Source organism: Triplophysa dalaica, chromosome 20 (genome assembly GCF_015846415.1).
Source record: "Triplophysa dalaica isolate WHDGS20190420 chromosome 20, ASM1584641v1, whole genome shotgun sequence".
Taxonomy (NCBI): Eukaryota; Metazoa; Chordata; class Actinopteri; order Cypriniformes; family Nemacheilidae; genus Triplophysa; species Triplophysa dalaica.
In genome coordinates, this window is record NC_079561.1 from 17,676,005 (window position 1) to 17,698,630 (window position 22,626).

The following is a 22,626-nucleotide window of genomic DNA, read 5'->3' on the forward strand; positions in this document are numbered from 1 at the left end:
AAACCACAAAACACATCCTTCTGGAATAATTCCCAAGGAAATTATATTTTTGTTTTTTGAATTATAAAAAGTTTTATTTAGTTTAGTTTATTTTGTTACAATAATCTGCATGCTGTTCATTTAAAATTGCAATGTAGTAGATGTTGGGGATAAATTTACACATGTATTAGATCAATATTTGCGCCTGGGAGTAGTTCTGTTTACAGAAAGGATGTTTAAGAAACCTCAAGCAACACACTGAGTTTGTTCAGTCAGGCTGTGTCCACTGTCTTTATGTAAACCGAACATTTAACAACATGAGTAGGCTGGTACAGAGAGTCAGTCCTTTTCTTAGAATTAGGATAACCACTCGATCAAGTGTTGGGTGCTTGAGACTCTACTGTCGTCCAGCAGTCAAAACTCCAGCCCAGTCTGAAATATTACGGAAAACCAGCGAAATATATAAACTGTTATTCTCAAACGTGTTTTTCAGACCAACTAACAAGGTTAATTCGATTTTAAAAACAGAAAAAATACAGGATGATAATGAATAGCCGCGTGCGCCCATCACTCACCGCTATCGCGCGTGCACGCCTTTCGCTTCCGGTTCAACATGGCGGCCACCATGAAGAAAGGAGTGGTACGTTATCGCACAAATACCTTTCTGTTTAGCTTTACCGCATGCGTTTGTTAATAAACGTACGTGCAGTGATGAAAGAACATATTTGCAGCAGTGGGACTTTGAACTTTGCTTGTGTTTGATTGTTATTTGGATCGCTAGCTTGCTAACATCACACGATGCATGCTTTGGTTACCGCTAAAGTGTGACGTTTATTGTATCGTTAACTCTCTGTTTTGTTCTGCAGTGAGTTCATATGCGTTTTGTAAGCCGCCGTGTGCCTTTTAGCTTGGTGTTTAACGGAAGTCTACTGATTTGAATGGTTACAATTGGAATATGTAGTACTATGTGATATTGCTAATAAATATCTTCGTCTCTACTGGTAATGTGTTGGGTGCTGATGGTTGTATGTTATTTGACAGATGGGAGTCAATAGAAAAATACATTACATACAACTTGAATAAAGCCTTAAACACAGTACATAAACATATTTTGTTATGATTTTGATGGTAAACGGTTGATGGTTGGTTATGGTATTAGTAACGGAAATCATTATAATTTGTATTTTGTATAACATCAGGCAATGTTTGGACTTGTTTGCTGAGTTTTTTAACATATTATACTGAAATAAATAAATAGACACGTTTTCACAGTGAGAAAATCTTTGCATGTATAATGGGTTTGTGTATTTGGCCTATTTCTTGATACTCCTCACACGTCAGATTGCACTGCTTTAATAAATATTAACCTCTTATGTGGCATAATGTGTTATTAAACTGGTTACAGAATGACGGAAGACTCTCTTGGAATCTCCATGTATATTGCATGATTTTTTTTAGGTGGTTGAATTTTTTTTACAATATTTTATCAACCCTGACAGGCAGCTGAAGATGTCAATGTAACATTTGAAGACCAGCAGAAGATAAACAAGTTTGCCAGAAATACAAATCGGATGTCGGAACTGAAAGATGAAATTGAGGCTAAAAAGGTAATTAAACAATTCTATGGCTTGGTGGCTCCTTAGACCCGTATGCTATCTTGCCTGGGCTGAATGCTGATGCTCTTTTTTTTGTTTCAGAAATCTTTACAGAATCTAGAGGACGCCAGTGATGACCTCATGATGTGTGATGACGATGCTATGTTGATCCCATATCAGATTGGAGATGTCTTCATCAGTCACTCTCAAGAAGAGACACAGGAACTGTTGGAGGCAGCGAAGGTAATGAGACCCTGAAACTTACCAAAAACCTGTGTTTCTTCCCTAAGCTGATTAATAAATGAATCATGGGTGAACTGAATCTTTAAGAAGGATTTTCATAGTCAAAACATGTATAACAACAAAATACGGCTTTTCAGATTCCAGCACAGGTTTAATTAACATGTATATGGGAAATTATGTTGCTTTCTTAAAAATCTCAATAATGTTGTTATGGTATCCACAGGAAGCTCTGCAGGAGGAGATCAAAGGTCTGGAGGGCCGCGTGTCATCCATACTGGTGGTGCTTGGAGATCTTAAGGTCCAGCTGTATGCCAAGTTTGGAAACAACATTAATCTTGAGGCAGATGAAAGCTGAAACTTCAAGCATGTGGACTTGACACTGTTAAACTGTGGACTATTAAACTCCAAAAGGAAATTTCCATAACTGCTTTCTGTGCTGTTTCCTCTGCTGATGGTGTTTTTTTAAATTTCACATGTTTTTTGGTGAATTATTGTATGACAGGAGCTGTTGTTGAGCTGGTTTTTGAGCCAGCTGGATGGAGCATCAGGAAAGAAAAGAAGAGGCACTGATATAAAAAAAAAAAAAAAAAAACTGTTAATTGTTTCCTATAAGTTTCATGTTTTATGTTTCATATTTAGTGAATCCTCATTGGCTCAAGTGTAGGCTTAGCACAGCCTAGTGGTTGCATTTCCCAGCTGGTAATGCAAACGTTTTTGAAACCTGTAAAAGTTAATAAACTAACCATTGTGCTCTTATTTAAGTGATACAATGTCAGGTCCCTGTGATTTGCATACTCTTAAGTCACATTACATAAAAGTGTCACATTATTACAAAAGCAGGGGTTTCATCCAAGGTTTATTTAATGAGTAAATAAAATTTCACCTTTTACTATGAATGTAAGATGCTGGAACTGTGGGAAGACTAAAGCATGTGTTTTTATATTCGCTTTGAGATGTAAACAATTGCTGACAGGCCCCAGCGAGGATTGAACTCGCGACCCCTGGTTTACAAGACCAGTGCTCTGACCACTGAGCTATAGAGCCAGATGGGTTTTAGACACCAGCACAGATTCTTTACTCAATTTAAATAACAATTCTTGGCAGAAGTCAGAGAAACTTTAATCAGAAATACCCTTGGTTTAGAAGGACTCATAATAAGCGTGTTTAAAGAAAAATAAAATAAAACGCCTTGTATCTAATAGATCTGACATATGCCTCACATATAAGAAAAAGCACTTGCATCAAAGCAGTAAACGTTTCCCAGAGAAGCATATTTTTCCTTACACAGTCTGTTCAGAAATTTGAATTAGTAACCTCTTCTAATTTAAGAATCTTATTAAAATATTTAAGTATTAAAATTCTTTCACAGCACATGGTTTTATGTTCTCTATGTAAATCCTTTGGGCTTTTCAAGGTTATGGGTAGGCTTTGCAAGGCATTGAAGAAAATACTTATCACATGATTTTCAATGGCAGGATTTCATGTTTGGCCACATTGTATGTTGAAGCTTTATGACCCTCCAAGATTATAATTCTCTAGGTTTTTACTGTGCAGTTTTCAAGAGGAGATAATATTTAATCAAACCTGTAATTGGTTTGTCATTTACATGCGAAAACAGCTAAACGAAAAAGGATAATAATTATTCCCATCTAATTGCATCATTACCAAGTGAACATCGGCAAACATGGTGGAAGAACTGTTAATTGGCCCATACAGAAGTGAGCTGTTCAATTCCAGCTGTTTTGATTGTGAGTTTTCATTAGCAGGCAGGCGTCTGGTCCCCACTGTTACAGACAGATGGATGTGAAGGATAGTACTGGCCTAATTAAAGACAGTTTGTGAGGGTGGCCTGTTCCATCTGATAAAATATCAGCTAAATAAACAAAGTGAGAGGCTTTGGTGGGCGACCTCTGGAGAATTGAGATCTCAATTAACAAGTTCCTTCAGCTCATGGGCATCCTCTCGCCAAGTGCTATCCATTCCAGATTTAAGCAGTGTGCGTGTTCAATTTTGACAATTAACACAGGGACATGAGAAGCTTTTAACTTTCGATCTTATTTATGCGCTAAAAAACAAACACCACATAGTAGTGACACACATGTATGCAACAAAAATCAACCAATTTCAAACCATTGTTAGTGATCTAAATCTATAGCACAAACACATTCTCTATTTACTGTTTTGATCAGGAAATTATTATTACCCCCCCTGAAAACTGTCAAGAACTGAAATGTAAACGTCATTGATAAGACACAGCTCATCCGTTCACTTGTGTGGGTTTATTGGATAGTCTTGCCCCGTCCAATATGGCGGCGTCTTTGACACATCGCAGGAACAGGCCAAAGTGGTCAAGTAGGTACTTTTTTAATTAAGTGCGTACTGTTAGTACGCGGTTTCAGACTCAGGGAATGGTTGGATAACGGTGAAAAATAACCGGATGTTGTACAGCGTCAGCCAACGTCAATTCTATCCCACGAGAACTGAGGGAAAAATACTGAGAACTGCTCCATGGACCGCTTATTTTATTGTGAGTGATACAGGTGTTTTAATCGTAGTTAAACTGTACTTTTTTATAAAAAAATTGGTAAATAATTTTGCACTTGCTGTTAGTATAGCGCACATATAAACAGTTCGCTTAATAATGATGAAAACATTGGATGTCGTATGCCCAGTAGTAGTTGAAGTTAGCTTGTTGATAGAAAGTCCAGTCATCACAATAAATTGCATTCAGTTCTGAAAAACCTGCTTGTTTTTAGCTTGTTGCTGTCTCGTTCTGTTTATATCGGTCTATGTTTCTTCAAAGTACATGAGGTTTCATTCGCTTTTTATATAGTCTGATGCTGCGAAAACAGTGCACATTCACAACATTTCCGCTAGGGGTCTCTGTTTCCTCAAGGTATTCCATTCCAGACACATAACGCTATAGACCCCACCTGATGTTCAACATCAGACAATTTATTAGGGTTACATCAAAAGGTCACCACTGCCTCATCAAGATTTCTGATTGAATCTCTCACACTAACAAGCTGCTAAAACACGCCTTGTTTATACATTTGTCCACAGTCCTGTTGTGCCTACAAAACAGATGGTAAATGCATGGGGCTCTGTGCGCCCATGGGAGAGGAACACAAATCTGTCTGTATGTGCTCTCTTCGTTCCCCTCGGGGAACTGCATACTTATTGCTCAATTTCTCCCTGGAGCGTCATACAACAGAAAACTTCATAGAGATGTAGTGTCAGAGGTAAACGCAATTGCCTTGAAGCAAACAACACAAATTTTGTAATGCGTTTTCATGGTGCGTACTAAGGCTTGTGGATTATTCTGTAATGTGTTCAGATCTGAAATCAGTGGTTAACAGATGGATAATATGGAAGATAGTTATTTTACTGTGGCTTGGTGTTGATTTCAATCAAGAAAGATGAGCATATCTGTGTTTTGCCTTGAAATTACCACAATCCTTTTCAGTATTTAAATAATAACATTCACAGTTATAATTTCTGACCAAAATGTAAACGGAGCTATAGTTTTTTTTGTGATTTACTGCTTTCTACAGAATTTTGTATATAAGGTAACTTCTGTAAAATATAATCTTGATATCATTAATCATCATTATCAATTAATGTTGACTGACTCAAATATAAAATGAAATATTAAAATCAATAATTGAAATCATACTTTGATGCTTGTTATCTCATAATGTGATTAAATGACTTAAGCCTGAATTTCACAGACTGGGTCACAGATGTATATCCCTCAAAGATAAATCTGATCTGGTTTTCTTAATCATTTGAATGCTTAATTTCTTAAACATTTAATTGTGTGCTGTATTTGTCAGAATATCAAATATTTTGGAAAGCTGTGACATAAACCTTTAAACTGTTTTTTTAGCTAGGGGGTGTAAGTACTGTATCTAGCAATACTCACACAGAGTTTTATTTATTTCTAAACTGCGCATCTTTCCATAACCCATAACATAAGATGCTTGGATGTAGGCAGGGTCTTTGTATTCTTTAGTGCAGATGTGATAGAGCAGGATTGGAGAAATACTCTCAACATCTAATGACATCACTGAGCACCTCTTGTCTGAAGTCTGACTGTGCAAATGCGACTTTACTCTGATTCTACGAACATCTGATACGTAGCATATTCAAACTGACTGCAGTGTTGTCGCAAAGCAGTAAATTCAACAGCCCCTGCGCACTTGATGGAAAACAAGGCCCTTCGGGCGACAGTCCATGCAGAAGAGATTATGACAGCTAGACATGTACGGGAACGCTTTGGGATTTGTGGCAGATTAAGAACCTTGCCCCGAACTCGCACTGCTTGATGCGGAATGGAAACGAGCTGAGGGACGTGCGGTACGGCGTGTGGCGTGGGCCGTGTAAGGGAACTCATTGTGGATTTGGTGTGAAGGAGACGCTCGGTTTGTCCAGATGGACTTGCAGTAAGAAAGCAATCAGTTGCAGGGACTCGTAGATGAATTCATTTGCCAGTAATGACATTTCAATCACGGCTCTGGATGTTGATGCATGCTGAATGAAGCCATTTTATTATATGTTTGAATTTAAAAGGAACGCACAGATTAAAACAAGACAGTTGAAGTAGCAGACAATAGATGTCATTGGCATAGGTGTGTCATTTTTTGTGATGGGAGCACTGTTTAACACAAATAATTCACAATAATCGAAAGTAATAATGAAATTTATAAATCATGAACATTTGAAAATGAATCAAAAATTTGGAATTGACACATTTTTTAAATATTTTTATGGATTTTGCATCCCTTTCAAAGCATAAAAAGCCAGTCCTTATTCACCGTCATTAGTTTCAATCTGATGCCTGGCCCCGAAGTTAACGTTCGGCCTGTGTTTGGTTATAATATAAGAATTTATTTAAGTTTTAATTTATATGAATATTTTCGTGTTTATCATATTAAATTAAAACCGCTGAACAGTTATTGATTCTACGCAGGGGTCCAAGGTTAAGTATGGGCCACATGACAGTTTATGTTGTTGCCGCTGAAACCGTATGATAAAAACGGTGGCCAATTTTCTACAAAAAAGTTACACAAGATGAGCATAACAAGGGTGACACATTTTTTTGCTAATGCAATTTATTCTATGTACTAGTCTTTCCCTCATCTTTATTGGGTACAGTCAATGTTGTTTTGGATTTGGAAGTCATTTTAAAGCCTCCAGCCCTCACATTCCCTTCCAAGGGCAGATAGAAAGATGTTCTGATTACAGAATCACGGATCATTTTTTTCTGCTCTGATTTTTTTGAATCAGTCATTCTCAGCACAATATTACCAAGAGCTCAGTCTGCATCATCATGTCAGACCATCTCTCTCGTTTGAATAGAAATCCAGCTCTATGTGCTGTGCAACTACATTAAAATGGGAACTCACGTATAGAAACTGATTCAGTGGCTGTGAGAATTGTTCAGAAACTTGGCAATTAGTGAAGAAAAGGGCAGAAATGCTCATATTCAAACAACCTAAATATTTGAAAAGTATTTGGGGGTTCTAGTGGTTCTTTTTTTGGAAGTCTGGAACAAGAATGTTGTAATTTAAATGACTGGATTTTTCACCTTTTGAAGAGTTCATAAGGTCACTAATTTGAATCCGTTAAATTATTTTAATTGATCATGTTTAGTTACTTACATTATCTAGGAATACTATGTATTTTTTAATGATATTTATTAAAATGAAAACTTCACACACCTGCTGTTTTATTTAGGATTTTACATGTTGAAATGAAACTTAAAACAAGAAGTTTAACATGAAACATAGTTCTTTCAACATGGAACTTTTGAGCACCGTAAGAGATTGACGAGTATAAATATAGTTTGGTGTCTATCATGTTCAGTGATGATGTTTAATACAATATACGTGATGTGAGGTATGTAGAAATATCTAAGACAAAGAAATCTATAATGTTTCAGTTGTTTCCTATAGACGCCAAAGAGAGTAATTGTAGATGTGGATATTTGCTTCTAGATATTCAATGTCTGAGCAATAAAGTTTGTTTTAGGGTTAGGGTTAGGGTTAGGATTATACACAGTCTTAAACATTATTGAGCTAAAAAGTTTGGTCAGGCTACCTCTGAAAACAGGACATTTCTGGATAAATTGGTCCACTCTCCAGATTGGCGAGTGATGAGACCAGGGTAACTCTTAAATGCTATTGTCATGCATCCCTGAATAAGGAAGTAAATGTGTCTTCAGAACATCCCCAGCGTGTTATCCATCAATATTCTTCTTAATCTGTCATCCATTACTATGAGAAAAGAGCAAAACAGATTTCACAGAAAACACAAAGAACTTTTATCAACTCTCTCAGTCTCTGTCTCTCTCTTTCTCCCATCTGCAATGCTCTAGGACAAAACACTATTGGGCATGAAGGATTAAACATTCATCGTCTTTCAGTAAGTGTGGTAACTGCTTTATTCCCGGGAGTTGGCCGGGGTTTGTCAGGGTGACCGCCTTTTCTTGTACAGTGAGGTGCGATAGATTAGCTAACTTTTAGTGAATTGATGTATAAAATAAGACATTAGAGTTTACCGAGGGATTGAGCGACGTTTCTTTAGCAGTCAAAAGGCTTTTTGTTTATATATATGAATGCTTTTTCATTTCAAGTGTTGTTGCTTTATCTGGTAATTTAGTCAAATAGATTAAAGAACAAAAAATGAAGATTTTTGTGCTTTTGTTCCAAGCAGATTAAATACATAAAACTACAGTAGACCAATGCAAAACAGAGCTGTGAGTCTTTTTTTTTGATGATCAAAAACATCTTTACACTGCTACGATGGCGCAGTAGGCCCATTTGAAGCAGATTTAACCATGTGAGTTATGATTTGTGGAATAGAGGACTTTAGAGCACCAACATTCACATCATTATAAGCTACATTATAAGCAATTTTTATTCCATTTCATAGATATATAAAACATGTAGAGTTCAAAGTTATAGATGGCATGGAAGGAAAATTGTGGTTGTCTAGATGACTTATGCAGCATTGCAGAATCAGAACCGTTTTTCACAAATACTCCATAATATATACCAGTCAGAAACAAGCTTGAAAGCCCACTTTAACCTGTAGTTCCCCTTCAAATTGAAAATTCTATCATCATTTACCCACCCTCAAGTCATTTTAAACCTGTATGTCTTTCTTCCACAGAAAACAAAAGAAGATATTTTGAAGAATGTTGTTAACAGCCCCCCATTCAATTGCATTGGTTACAAGATATGTGAATGGGGGGGCTGTGCTGTTCTGTTACCAACATTTTTCAAAATATCTTTCTTTGCGATGATGATAGAATTTGCATTTTGAAGGTGAATTACTCCTATAAAATCTCTCTCTGTCTTTACAGGGAAAAGAAATTCATAAACATCAAAGTCTGGAATACGTGTGGGAGAGTATGACATAAAAATTCTGTGTGAACTGTTTGTTTAATGGAATGATAAAAACAAAAAGGTTCCTACGAACAGATGTTTCATAAAACATAAGTCGCTCAGTGTTATTTCTAATAAAACCTGATGTGTGTTCTCTATTCAAGTTGATGCATTCTCTATTGTGGAAAGCAAATTAAATTCAGCATCTTTCAATAAATACAGATCACAATCCCATGTCAGTGGTTGTCCAGTAGGTGACCACTGCGAGCAGGTCGACCGCCTCGTAACCCCAATATCCCTGAACATCTGACGGTCCGCTTCAACATCTGCCATCTCATTTGCCATTCTAATTCAAATCCCACGGTGGCCAAATCTCACAGCACTCCAATTGACTTAAATCGCAGCATGTTTACAGATATTTACTGCATGACAGTGCCGGTCACGTCTCGCTGAGGTCAGTTGTCAGGGACACTTACAGACGAGAGAGAGACTGACATTTATAGGGTTTAGTTTAACCATTTCCTACCAAAGCACATGCCGAATCGATCCTTTTTTTTCTATTCAATTTAATGGATGTATAGTGAAAGTCTTTGTACTTTGCATTCGTCTACATGGCCGGCAGATTTAATGGTTATACAAATGAAATGCACGGAGAGAAAAGTCAGTTTCTCTTAAATTCTCCACCGGTAATGCATTTCCAAGTTGATTAAAGATAAAAGCTTGAAAAGTTCTTTCTTTTTTGTAGATTTAGTTGATAAGGAGATAAAATGGAAAGTCATTTTTTGCTCAAATTGGAAGGCACATTTCAAAGAGCCAACCCTGACTTTCCTAATATCTTCCAATTTATGCAAGACAAACTTTCTTCTTTGAAACTAAATTCTCATTAGACTCCTCCAGTAGAAGACATATGGCTAATTCTTTTCTTTTACAGGCCGTAACTAACATAACTAATCTTTAACGGATGCCTGTAATGTTTTATGATAAACAATATTAGATTTGTGATTCATTGTTTGAATTACAATGTGCCAGACTTTAAAAGCACCGGCGCTATTTAGAAACAAAGCGTGAACAGGCACTCAGATCTGACCTGGTCTCTGTTGGTGAGGCTCTTATAGACCAGTCTGGCAGGAGTTGTGGGTGGTCATTTTTGAGAGTTGTTGTCAACATTGGCAAAGTGTATTATAAACGCTTTCTCTCTCTCCCTCTCTCACCTCCCATTGAGTGTGTTTAAAAGTGAGAAGGGAGCAGGAGCCAAGCTTCATTTCTCATGAAAGTATTTTCTAAACTCAGCTTTAACGAAACATTCAGAGCTTAATTCCCTTCGCAAACAAGTTCATAATTCATCTTTGAGATGCAGTTGCTTTGTTGTTTTAAAAGGGATGTTCGAAGTTTGCAGCGATTATTCATTTTCGGTACGTAATACATGTTCTGGGTCATTAAGAAAATTATGAATTTATGAAATTATTTGGCAAAAAAAATCAAGGGCTGCGGAAATCAGAAATGTGTAAATGAACCAGCGTCAAACCGAGGTTCCTGTCAATGTCAGTTTTAGGACTTCATGTGTAAGTGCAAAACAAATTGCATCTGAATATAATTTCAAATGTGAAGAGCGGCTTTGAAAAAATGTATAAACTTTAGTAATTCTACCTTATTGCCTCAAATCTGCACTGCCAGCATGATAGGTCATCGTTCATTTAATTTTAAAGGGTACTTACTGAACTAACCGAAAGTTATCATGTTGCACTATTTCATATTTAATTCTAATATTTATTATAACCATATTCTGTTATCGTTTTATAAATTCTCCAGATTATGTATTCTTCTCCTTGTTCCTAATTTCATAGTTTTCTTTTTATTTCTTCTTAAGTACATTGAAAGTTCTAAACTTGACTCAAGGAATATATAGAAAAACATACTTAACTTATACACTATACCTTAATCTTGCTACAGGATTTAAAGGATTTAACAAAACAGGTCTCAGTATACTGGTTTTATTTAAAAGTCTTGTTTTTCCGTGCTTTTTTGTGATACGTTTTTTCAGCGTTTTCATCTAAATTTCTTTAATAAGGTAACTGCTGTCTGAAGACGTAAACAACATATCTAACCAATTTTTTTTTTTTAATATCTTAAAGATTTTACCGATTTACCGGTCAATCCACGTTCCTACTCTCACCTATGGTCATGAGCTGTGGGTCATGACCGAAAGGACAAGATCCCGGATACAGGCGGCCGAAATGAGCTTTCTCCGCAGGGTGGCTGGGCGATCCCTTAGAGATAGGGTGAGAAGCTCGGTCACTCGGGAGGAGCTCAGAGTAGATCCGCTGCTCCTCCACATCGAGAGGGGCCAGCTGAGGTGACTCGGGCATCTTTTCCGGATGCCCCTTGGACGCCTTCCCGGGAAGGTGTTCCGGGCATGTCCCACCGAGAGGAGACCCCGGGGAAGACCTAGGACACGCTGGAGGGACTATGTCTCCCGGCTGGCCTGGGAACGCCTCGGTGTCCCCCCCGGAAGAGCTGGAGGAAGTGTCTAGGGAGAGGGAAGTCTGGGCATCCCTGCTTAGACTGCTGCCCCCACGACCCGGCCCCGGATAAGCGGAAGAAAACGAACGAACGATATCTTTAAGATTTAATTATATACCTATACAATTAAAAAAATATGTAATAATAAATAAATATAAAATGTAACCGGAAGTGCTTTTCCACCAGTGTTAATGAGTGTTTATTGGTTTCATCAGTCAGATTTGATCATAAAGTTTGCTTTTGATAATTTACCAATATTTTTATACTTATTCATTTTTCAGACACATTTATACAGACCAACCTAAACAATTTTTTTCTCTCTTGCATGTTATTGGGTACTTTGACTTTAAATTAGAAGCTTTAACCACTGATTTAAATAACTGGATTGAGCCTAGAACACTAAACCAACATCAGGAAGTGAAGCTACCGGAAGCGATCGTGCCGCCATCTTGGTATACCCAACTGACAGAGAGTGTAATTTCTTTTACGGTCAAAATAAAAAACCTGTTTTTACAGAATAGCAACGTACAGAAATCAAAGTGTAGAAGGTGAGTGTTTATTACACTGTTGTAATGGCACATGTGTAAAGGTTTAGAAATAAAGCTTCCTTTACTTAAAGAACATACATCTATCTGTATTGAGATTTCAGAATAAGCACATTTGTTATTAGCTGAGGTGTCTCATTGTGCGTTTTTAAGAATGTACTGTAAAACTTCAGATATAAAAACTGTGTAAGTTACTGTTTTATCTTTAATATGTGATAACTTTTTTTAATTTAATAGAACATTTTGGCATACCTAGATGGCGGCGCGGCGCAGTAGCTTCAGCGTAATGACATCATGAGCAATCCAGTCATTTATTTAGATTAGCGGCTTCGACACATTATTTTTCTCATGGCTACGTTTACGTTTAGGCAGACGCTTTTATCCAAAGCGACTTACATTGCATGATACTACATCATTTGTTTATGAGTATGTGCAATCCCTGGGATTGAACCCATGATCTTGGCATTGGTAGCGCCATACCCTAACCACTGAGCTACAGGAAAGCTGTTCAATATCTGTTTAACTTCACTTCTGTTTTAAAGGCCAGCTCACACCAAGAATAATTTAGACTATCGATAGCTAGTGTCCACGTTTAGCTTAACATTTTAGGTTTGAATGCCCTTCTATTGTTCATTAGCTAAAAAATCACAACAGTTTTGTTCCTCTGTATTGCTATGGTTACATTTGTAGTATGGACTTTTCTATCCTCTTAAATTTAAAACTTATTTATTTACTTATGATTATTAAAACTTAGCCTAAGTGGGCATATGTGCCACCCTTCTGATTGCCCGCTTCAGCACGTGCCATCCACAGGTGTGACTTCTCATGTCACCTGAAATAAAACACCTGAAGTCATTTACAAGTCGGCTGTGTTTTACAGGGACAGATCCACTCTGACCCGCTCTCCTCCGAGACCATTTCTGTTCTCCAGCATCATTTATTAATATAGTGACACCTCGAACCCACAACACTGAACCGGTGTCCCCATCCGACAGTTACGCTTAAACAACTGTGGACTCCTTCTAATGAAAACCAGGGAAGCGTTTGCCCGCAATGCTCACACAGCTCTCCGTCAGAAAGATTGGTACACAAGTGACAGCTCTGGCCCGTTGTGTCCGTTCGAAGCATCTTTGTAAACCTCCAAATATCGCTTGTGTGCTGTTGAACAGACATGGGCGGGTTCTTTTTTTTTTTTTTAAGTGTGATAGATGGAATTTGGCATAGATCCGCCCGGCCGCCTGTGTCGCAGTCCTGAGCTCCCTGGGGGAAGAGAACGGCGTCAAATTGCAATATAGCGACTCCAGCAAGCTTTTGTTTTCCTTCAATCTACAACGACCGAAATGTTTGGCCCTTTATTGGTTTCTTAGTCCAGCACTTAGAGAAGAAGAATGCTTTCAGATAAGTGTCGTTCCAGTGTTAACCGTTGGCTTTACTAGGCATTACACAACTAAATTATGTCTGTTTTCACAAGCCAAATTATTCCCAGCAATGTTCTGCATGTACCATCTGTAATGGATAAACAGATGTTTGGATTCCAGTCTGGGTTTGTAGGAGAGAGTTAGACTAAGTAAGCAATATATTTTCATGTACTAAAAAATCCTCCTGAGAAAATCATTGGGTGCCGTCTCCCCAGTCCAGAAGGCCTACACAGTGCCCTTTGACTTAAAAAAGCACAAAATATCATGAAAGATACATCCCACCCGGGTCACTCGTTGTCAGTGTGTTCATTCTTTCATTCAATATTTATTTAACCAGGTAAAACTCATTGAGATTAAAATCTCTTTAACAAGAGGGACCTGGCAAAGACAGCAGCTTCATATAAAAAATATACAAGTACAACAATCATAATTCACAACAACAAACTTTCAAAGAACAAAGACACAATTAGTTAATAGTGTCTTGAACTCATTTACGGACGGGAGTACAGTCAACCTTTTGTAAATAATTCCAAGCAAAAGAGGCACTGTATTTCAATCCTTACCTTCCTAGCTCAGTACCTTAAGATGTAAAAAGTAATGTGAACGTAAACTGTAGCTTGTATTCTTATCTGAAACCCTAAGAAATAAGTAAGAAGGTGTTAAGCCACAGATTGATTTCAAAATAAAACAATACCAATGAAAGCTTCAACGAATATACTGTACAAAGATGTAAAATGATTACTACAACCCGTTACAAAACATAAAGCACTATGAAATACAATGCCAAGTCCTTTGAGATATAAATATGATTTCAAATATAAAAAATCTCTGTAATCGAACACTGATAAAAATGTAGCACATACCAAATATTTCCTTGCACTTAAAGAAAATAAAGACCTATTTCTGTAAAAGAAACCAAGTTTAAGCCTAAGCTTCAAAAGTAATTTATCAATATGTAACTTAAATTTAATTTATTGTCAAATATGATACCCAAAGATCTGTAACTCTCCACACATTCAACTTTAGTTCCTTGAAAGGACATAATTTCCGGGAGATGTCAGTGTTGGGTGTAACTAGTTACTAAGTAATTAGTTACTGTAATTTAATTACTTTTCCTTTGTAAAAAAGGGGTAGTAAGAGATTACTTTAATTTTTCTATAATTGAATTAGTTACTTCTAAAGTAACTAGACTAAATACTTTGTGTAATATTTGAGTGTGAAAAAGTGGAACTGACATCAAAATTCAAAGTCTAACTTTAATATTCATGCTTTAATGTATAACTCTCACATTTTAATACTTTGGTCAGTAATACTACTTTATGTAGTTTTATGTTATTTATTTGAATGAATTAAAATAACCTTTATGTCTATCCTTGAATCAGTTACTAATAAGGTTTGATATAGCATATAGAAAGTAATTAGTACTAGGTAATTAAAGACTTTTTGGAGAAAGTAATTTGTACAGTAATCATATTACACTATTGAATATGTAATTTGTAACTAGTAGTTAATTATCTATCATCAAATAATATTATAAAAAAAATAAACTACAGTTTGAAATATAGTCTGAAAAATATTTCATCTGTGCAATATTTTATGACATCCAGTTAGAATCTGTACAGAATGTGCAATATTCATGGATTATTTTCAGAAATTTGTTGACATGCCTTACCTGTGCAATATCTTTGTATTTCTAATATTCTTTATTTATTGTTTCTGCACTGTGAGTACACCCTCAATTTTGTTATACTATCACTTGTTACAATGACAATAAAGAATAAAGTAAAGTAAAATAATAACAGTAATAAACCTTCCTAACAGGAAATTATTTTAGGACAACAAACTTATAGTTGGTAAAATAATAAATTTTAAGAATGCTCAAGTCGAATCTGTGGATTTTTTTTATTCATTGTTTTATTATGCTCAACCTGGAGGAAATCTTTCAAATGGATTAAGTCATGTTAAAATGTGTTAAAAGGAGCTGATAGTGTTAGACTCTTGCATGCATAATCGAATTATTGTCAATTGCAAAAATATTGTAAAGCTTTTGTGATTTCGCTTGCTGCTCACGTATGTACATTTATTTTATTCAGATGCAAATTTATTTCTCAGATGTTGCCGGGATTTGCGGTCATGTCTCATGAGGATTTGCTTTTTTTACAGATATATTCCTTAGGTTTCATAAATTAGGAAGGCAGTTGTTAACAGTGGATAGAAATGAATGATTTGGTCTTGGAGGAATGTGATGACAAATGTTTTAATGATAAGAGTTGAAATCCTTTAACTTTTGACTGCATATTTTGACATGTTAGCAAGCATTGTTTGAGACATTGTTGAGCTCTCCAAACTGGCACTTAAGTCTTTACGAATCACAGGAGAAAATATGAGAAGTAGTTGACCTAGAAGGACAGTTCCCCCCCCAAAAAACAAACTGTTTGTTCATGTCATGTTGTTATGTCATACATCATGTTGTTTAAAACCTAGATGAGTCTTTCTTCAGTAAAACGCAAAAGAAGAAATTTTGAAAAATGACTCAGTGGTTTTGTGTTCAAACACTGAAGGTAAATGGGGGTCAATGTTGTTTGGTGGACAAGGTTTTCTGAAATATCTACAAGGTTTGAAGAATTTTGGGGTGAACCCTTCATCCTTAAAAGTTTCTGTTGCAGAAATGGAATCCCTCATAGGTTCTTGTAAAAAAAAAATATCTCCAAATGTTATATTGTTAAGGGGATATTGTTTTTATTTCACTTTTTTCTGGTGTTTGGGCTCGGTTAAAGAGAAGATCAGAAATTTTTCTCAGTGCCTGATTGATTTAAACATGACTGGTGTGCTCATGCCGGGTTCTGCTTTGTGTTTACAATCCCAATTAGAATGTCTGTTGTGAAAGACAAAAATCTGCTCACTATTTCACTGTTTTTGTAAAAAGCAATTAAAGTTGCATTGGGATGTACTGTTGGTTTGAGGACCGATTTCAAAATTTAACTGTACCTTTTTTTAAGAGGCACAATATCAACGATATAAATTAAACATGCAGACACAAAGTCATTATTAGAAGTAAGCTCTCTAGAGATGAAAAAAATAATAATAATCTTCTACTATGGGTTTGAGGCTCTCTCTCTTTTTATTTTATATAAACTTTGTAGGTTTCAGCTGTCGTTTATAATACCCATCAGAGCAATCACAGCTGTCTGAAGTAACAAAAACTTAAAAATAGAAAATGTAATGCTGCTGGAAGTGAGACTATAGAAGAGTCGTGTGATATAGTTTTAGTTTTTCAGCAGTTTTTTAGTCTCAAATGAGACTGATGTGACCCGAGGTAACCGGCAAAATATAATGTGGTTATTAAAAGCAGTTTGCTGAATTATTTATAATAGCTCAATGTTTTCCTCAATAACAAAGATGCACCGGGAAAGAGGCTTAACATTTTTATAATAAAACATTTTCATGATTAAGAGAAGGACAAATTGATCATGCTTTAATTTTGTGAAGATCAAACTTGATTGTTGGATGCAGGAAAATTTTAATATTTTTCTTTGTTGTGTATGTCTTAAAAGTTTAAATCTATCTAATATATCAACTGTTTCTCTTGGACTGCTCTGAAATCACACATAACCTTTTACTTCTGTCTCCTGCTTCTAATTTTAGTCTCCTCTTCTTCTGAAACAAAGTTGATACTGAAACACAACTGAGACACTTCCAATTCTCAAGAGCTGAGAAAGAGCAATAAAAATGCCATGTGAGAAACTGTAGAGACATTTTTGTTCTGAAATCCCACTAATAAGTGTCCTGTCTGGCCATCTGGAAATAGAAAGACTATCCAAACCTCACAGAAACAAAACTGATTTCATTTTTTCTGCATGATATGATTCACGATTAACATGCAGGATAAAGCAAGTCGCAAAGCGTGAAATTTCAAATTGACCGACATGCTTTAAATTATGCCAGAAACTTCAAGAGTCCCTTGACCCTCACCTCCTTTTGCAATTCATGAGGGGTTTTTATTGATTTAAGCAGGTGTAAGGATCTGTCGCACCGCACAGAAAATTCAATCTTCACTGACATACACAGGTTTATTACTCACAACAGTCTGGCGCTTAAACATCAAAACAAATGACAATATGTAACATTTAAGTGTTTTATGTTGCTTTGCATTCCAATAATGTGGAATACATGCTTTTCACCACAAATATTAACTAAACAGGTTCTTAGATTTTAGGATGAGCATTATTTGTCCTGTGAATAATGTCTAGACTTTCAATGTACAGTACATTTATTTGGCGACTAAATACTTTGCCTGACAAAAGTTTTCCTGGACTTTTTTATGAAAAGAATCAGTTGCGTTTTTTGTTATTGAGTGTTTTTATGTGTTTGCTTAGATGTCATTTGTTCTTATGTCTTCCTATACAGGCTGACAAAGTTTACCTTGAGGTAAACTTTTTGGCTGTTGGGAACAAAAAAGGATGACAAAAGTGGTTGCACAAGTGCTATTAATACTATTGATGAAAGTAAGTCCGAACGTTTGCATATATTGCCACACAATCAGATACAGAAGTGAAAATGTGTTTTGTGTGGAGTATCATCGGTAGAAGGCTTTAAATCTCTCTGTAAACTGTGCCGTTGTTGTGCTCAGGCCACAGAGAAAAAATTACACAATGGTTTGCAATGTTCTAGTTGCAAATTGGCCGTCCTCATAAATATGTCATCTGGATGGTGAACATAAATATAATGGAACATATTAAAAGAACACAAGTGCTCAACAGCAATTGCTTGCATTTATTCGACAGAGATTTTTAGTTTTTTATGCATTTTTGCGCTTAAAATAAATGCACGTGAAAGGTGGCGTTAGATCCTTTAGCACCGGAGTTCACAGCAGCATGGTATTGGAGGAACAATGGAAATGAAGCTAATATTCTCCGAGTAGATTTGACGCCTCGCAGGTGTGTGAAAGTGCCTGGTGGGAGACCACCTGTATGTCATTTCAATCTCATGAAATTGAGGATTTGTACTTTAAACTATTAGTTTTTGGATTAGTTATAAAATAAAGAAGGACCTGCAATATGTGTTAAAGGGATTGTTCGCCCCAACACCATTTACGCTTATGTCATCTCAAACCTGTATGACTTCTTTCTGCTCCAGAACTCAAAAGAAGATATTTTGAGGAACGTGGGTGACCAAACAACATTGCTTCCGGTGAATGAACACAAAACCACTGAGACATTTCTCAAAATATCTTATTTTGTGTTCCACATTAGGAGAATCATACACAGCTTTTGAACCACAGGAGGGTGAATAAATTATGACAGAATTTAGACTTCAGGTGAATTATGCTTTCAATGTTAAAATAATGCACACTAAACAACACAAGGTGGACGACACTGCAAAGTGAACCCAATCATTTCTAATATAAAAAAGTATCTGCTCTGAACATGTACTAGATCCATCAGAAGGCGTGGAAGTTTTTATACATAAATTATCATGGAGCGATAATGAATTCTTAAAATGGTTTTAGGGTTGGATTAAAAAAGCGAAAACACAATACAAGTGTCATTGATAAATTGGCAGCTTTGTTTAAAATGCTGCAGTGACAGTTTTAGGCGAGAGTATTGGCTTGTAAAGCGCAGCGAGGTATCAACTTTAACAGCTCATATTATTGACACCATTCTGGGATGTCACAAATAAAACCCAGGCCAAATTTGCAGCTCGCAAACAGACTCAGCAAAGCCAGGGTGAGTCTATCTATACAGCACATCATTTAATATACAGCGTCATTTTGTTGTTTTACAAACTATGCTACAAAGAAAGAAGAAAGTATTAAAAACACATACAACTCTATAATGATAAAAAGGATTCAAATGAAAAGTTAATAATAATAGAGAAACACTGTGTTTTGTGTTTCTAAGTCATACTCAAACTTCATCACACCAACAGTCTGAGATTAGTGCCGATCGCATTAAATACCAACAACACGCAGGTTGTGTTTTTTTTCTCTGAGCTGGCCTGTGAGAGGTTATTTGTCTCATACTGTGAGGAAAGTTCACACAGAGTGGAAGTGTGTTTAACTGCGAGAGGCAGCGATGGCACAAAAGACTAACTGTAAGTTTGAGTATTTTATATGGGTGTAAATGTGTTGAGGGAGTTGTTCAAGGGTGTCGCTGCCTTTCCTGTTAATTCAATTAGCATGAGAGGACTGGAATAGCTTGTGCTTTAGTGCATTTGTTAAAAAATCATACAATACGTTATTCTTTAGATTTTTTATGTGAGTGAACAGAGAGTTGTGACAACTCTTTTTAATATATGAATCAAGTTTTTTTTTCGTTCACACCAAATGTGATGTTTATTTAATCACAAACCTTTTTTAATATTCGCATTTACATTTATTAATTTGACAGAAGCTTTTATCCAAAGTGAATATTGTTATGTTTGTTTTACATTTTTCAATAGTAGTAACATGTAGTTTGCAGAATGCTTTCTTTCTTTCTTAATTTCACTCATTCACTAACTCTTTTTGTTTCTTTCTTTTTTTCACTCACTGAATCTTTCCTTCTTTCTATCATCAAATTTTTCCTTCCTTTAACTCCTTTCTCTAATTCTTTTTTAACATCTTTTATTCTTTTACTCTCTGAATCTTTCCTTTCTTTAACTCCATTCTCTAGTTCTTTTTTAACTTCTGTCTGTCAGTCTGTCTCTCTCTCCTTCTCCCTGTCTCTTTCTTTCTTTCTTTCCTTTCTCTCTTTCTTTTTATCTCTCTATCCTTATTCTCTTGATTCCTTCCTTTCTCTCTTTCCCTTTTTCCTTGTATCTTTCTCTCCCCTTTCTCTCTCTTCCAACCTTCCTACCTTCCACCCCAACTTCTTTCTTTCAATTCTTTCTCTCCTTTTTATCTCTCTCTCTCTCTCTCTCTCTCTCTCTCTCTCTTCCTATATATATATATACATATATATATATATATGATGCCTCATGGGCCAAACACTTAGACTAAAATCTTTTCCTCCTCTCTTGCAGTGCAATGTGTAATTCGTCCCTACAAGTCAACAGATAAATCTGCGGTCATCTCTCTCCTCCGCTTTGGAATTATGGAGCACATTTATCCAGCCTTCTTCAAAGCCATGAGACACACGGACCACATTGGCTTGACCCTCAGCATCTCGGTGGCAGGCTATGTTCTTGGAGGAAGCTCCTACCTCCAGGCTTTGCTCTTCGGCGGCGCGTGGGTCAGTTTGATTTACTATTGCTGCTACGAGATTTACAACAGTTTCCTGAAAAGAGGGCTGGATGTGGAAATGTCTGACATTCAGGCCAACTTCCTGGATAACCCTGTGAATCATTTCTGGCTGGCGGAGACGGAGGTCAACGGGAGGTCAAAGGTCACCGGGCTTCTGGCTGTGGTGGGTGTAAAGGACGGAATATGTTGTGACTGTTGGAACGGTAATGTGGACGGCACAGGGTCTTTAGGAACAAGCCTGGGGGGCATCTTTCAGTTGATCGTGTCTCTTCCTCAGCGCCGTAAGGGTCTGGGAACCCAGCTGGTGGAGACCGCCATAGAGTTCTGTAAGAAACAGGGACTTTCTCGTGTGGTCGTGGAGATCAGCTCTCCACAAACGGCAGCTATTTCGTTGTTCCGCAAACTGGGCTTTATAGTAACCTGCACAAATAGCGACATAGACACTTACCCTTGGGTGTCAAAACTGGCCAGGATCGATATGATACGAATGGAGAAGTACCTATAAATAAGATGTTAACTGTTTTACAACATTTGATGCTGTATGTAACATCTGGAGACAATCAGTACAGTGCACTCACTGAAAAAAACCAGTATGCATGCCAGATTAGGGTTTAGCAACCAGATTAAAAGAAGTATGTGTTTTTTTGGAAAATGTCATGTCTTTGTGATATTAGAATTAAAGAAAAAGCACATGCAATAAACAATACAAATATGATGATGTGTATCTATTATAAATAGTACTTTAATCATTTAAACCTTTACAAAAACAGACTTGTGCTATTAGAATAATTATTTTATATTTAAAGGAAGATTGTATACTTTTAGTCTCATTTTATTTACCTCTCAGAAATAGCTAACTGAAATGTGTAAGTCTATTTGGCCTGTGTAGTCAATCTTTTTGATCAAGATAACAATATAACATAAACATAACGACATGATATAATGTAATATAATATGAGTATATATGAATATCTCACAGCACAATCTCACGGCAAAAACATAAAAATGTGGCTAATTCATATGAATTTGTACATCATTTGTATTTCCTTCGCACATTTTGGTAGGACTTTCACGCCAGTGATGTTAGGGAATGTAATGAAACAGTGATGTTTCAGAAGTGCTTTTATTCTTTTGACAATGCACAAATTCTGCGGAATAAGCCAGCACGAATAGTTACAAATTTTCGTGAGATCAGGTCGGAATATGATGTTAAGTTCACTTTAAGAAAACATATAAAACAACTAAACATTCATAAACTGGGCTAAAACCTAGTGCACTAGTAAACCACCAGTACATCTATAAAGATTCTTGCAGTATAAACAAGAAACATAGTGGTAAAGTACTTTTTGAACTACTGTTAAACTGTTTTGTACTACCTCAAGTATGTTTCAGTAAACTTTTATCAACTCAAAAGCCAATGTTGTCTTAAGTAGTGTTGAAATAGTAGTTATAATTTGATACTAGTATACTTACTATCCAAAATATACTTAAAATATAATACAAATTTAGTTTTTGTGATGGTACTTTCAGATACTTTAAGGGGAAAGTTGAATGTCATTGCACATACTGAAATGCACCGCCATGGAAAGCAACTGAAGGTTTTAAATGCTTTTAGAACAAAGTTAATGCATGTAAGTCTATTGTGTAGGTCAGAATAAAGAGTCTACTGTTTACAACTCAAATCGCTGAGACTCAAATCCATGTCCTGTTAAA

The 22,626-nt window shown here is 36.2% G+C and overlaps 2 protein-coding genes and 1 non-coding gene across 4 annotated transcripts; 2 read left to right on the forward strand and 1 right to left on the reverse strand.

Annotated features, from left to right (window-relative positions):
- Positions 1 to 534: 534 nt before the first annotated feature.
- On the forward strand, positions 535 to 2,573 carry pfdn4 (prefoldin subunit 4). The gene is made up of 4 exons (XM_056733393.1): positions 535 to 619; positions 1,479 to 1,586; positions 1,677 to 1,817; positions 2,041 to 2,573. The coding sequence occupies exons 1-4, from the start codon at positions 593 to 595 to the stop codon at positions 2,170 to 2,172; spliced, it is 408 nt and encodes a 135-aa protein (XP_056589371.1). The 5' UTR covers positions 535 to 592; the 3' UTR covers positions 2,173 to 2,573.
- A 215-nt stretch (positions 2,574 to 2,788) lies between these two features.
- trnat-ugu (transfer RNA threonine (anticodon UGU)) lies at positions 2,789 to 2,861 on the reverse strand. The gene has a single exon. It is a non-coding gene; the product is annotated as a tRNA-Thr (tRNA).
- Positions 2,862 to 4,107: 1,246 nt separating this feature from the next.
- Positions 4,108 to 21,492, forward strand: LOC130409667 (uncharacterized). Of its 2 annotated transcripts, none has more exons than XM_056733776.1 (2): positions 4,108 to 4,169; positions 20,694 to 21,492. In XM_056733776.1, exons 1-2 carry the CDS (start codon positions 4,124 to 4,126, stop codon positions 21,416 to 21,418), a joined length of 771 nt encoding a protein of 256 aa, XP_056589754.1. In that variant the 5' UTR covers positions 4,108 to 4,123; the 3' UTR covers positions 21,419 to 21,492. The 2 variants fall into 2 exon arrangements, with proteins under 2 accessions (XP_056589754.1, XP_056589755.1); XM_056733777.1 differs by having other exon boundaries at positions 4,135 to 4,344.
- Positions 21,493 to 22,626: the final 1,134 nt, after the last annotated feature.

Coding starts and splice junctions, on each gene's coding strand:
- LOC130409667 (XM_056733776.1), top strand. CDS start 4,124: ATGGCGGCGTCTTTGACACATCGCAGGAACAGGCCAAAGTGGTCAA. Junction 4,170..20,693: donor GAACAGGCCAAAGTGGTCAA/GTAGGTACTTTT, acceptor CCTCTCTTGCAG/TGCAATGTGTAATTCGTCCC.
- pfdn4 (XM_056733393.1), top strand. CDS start 593: ATGGCGGCCACCATGAAGAAAGGAGTG. Junction 1,587..1,676: donor ATGAAATTGAGGCTAAAAAG/GTAATTAAACAA, acceptor TTTTTGTTTCAG/AAATCTTTACAGAATCTAGA. Junction 1,818..2,040: donor AACTGTTGGAGGCAGCGAAG/GTAATGAGACCC, acceptor TGGTATCCACAG/GAAGCTCTGCAGGAGGAGAT.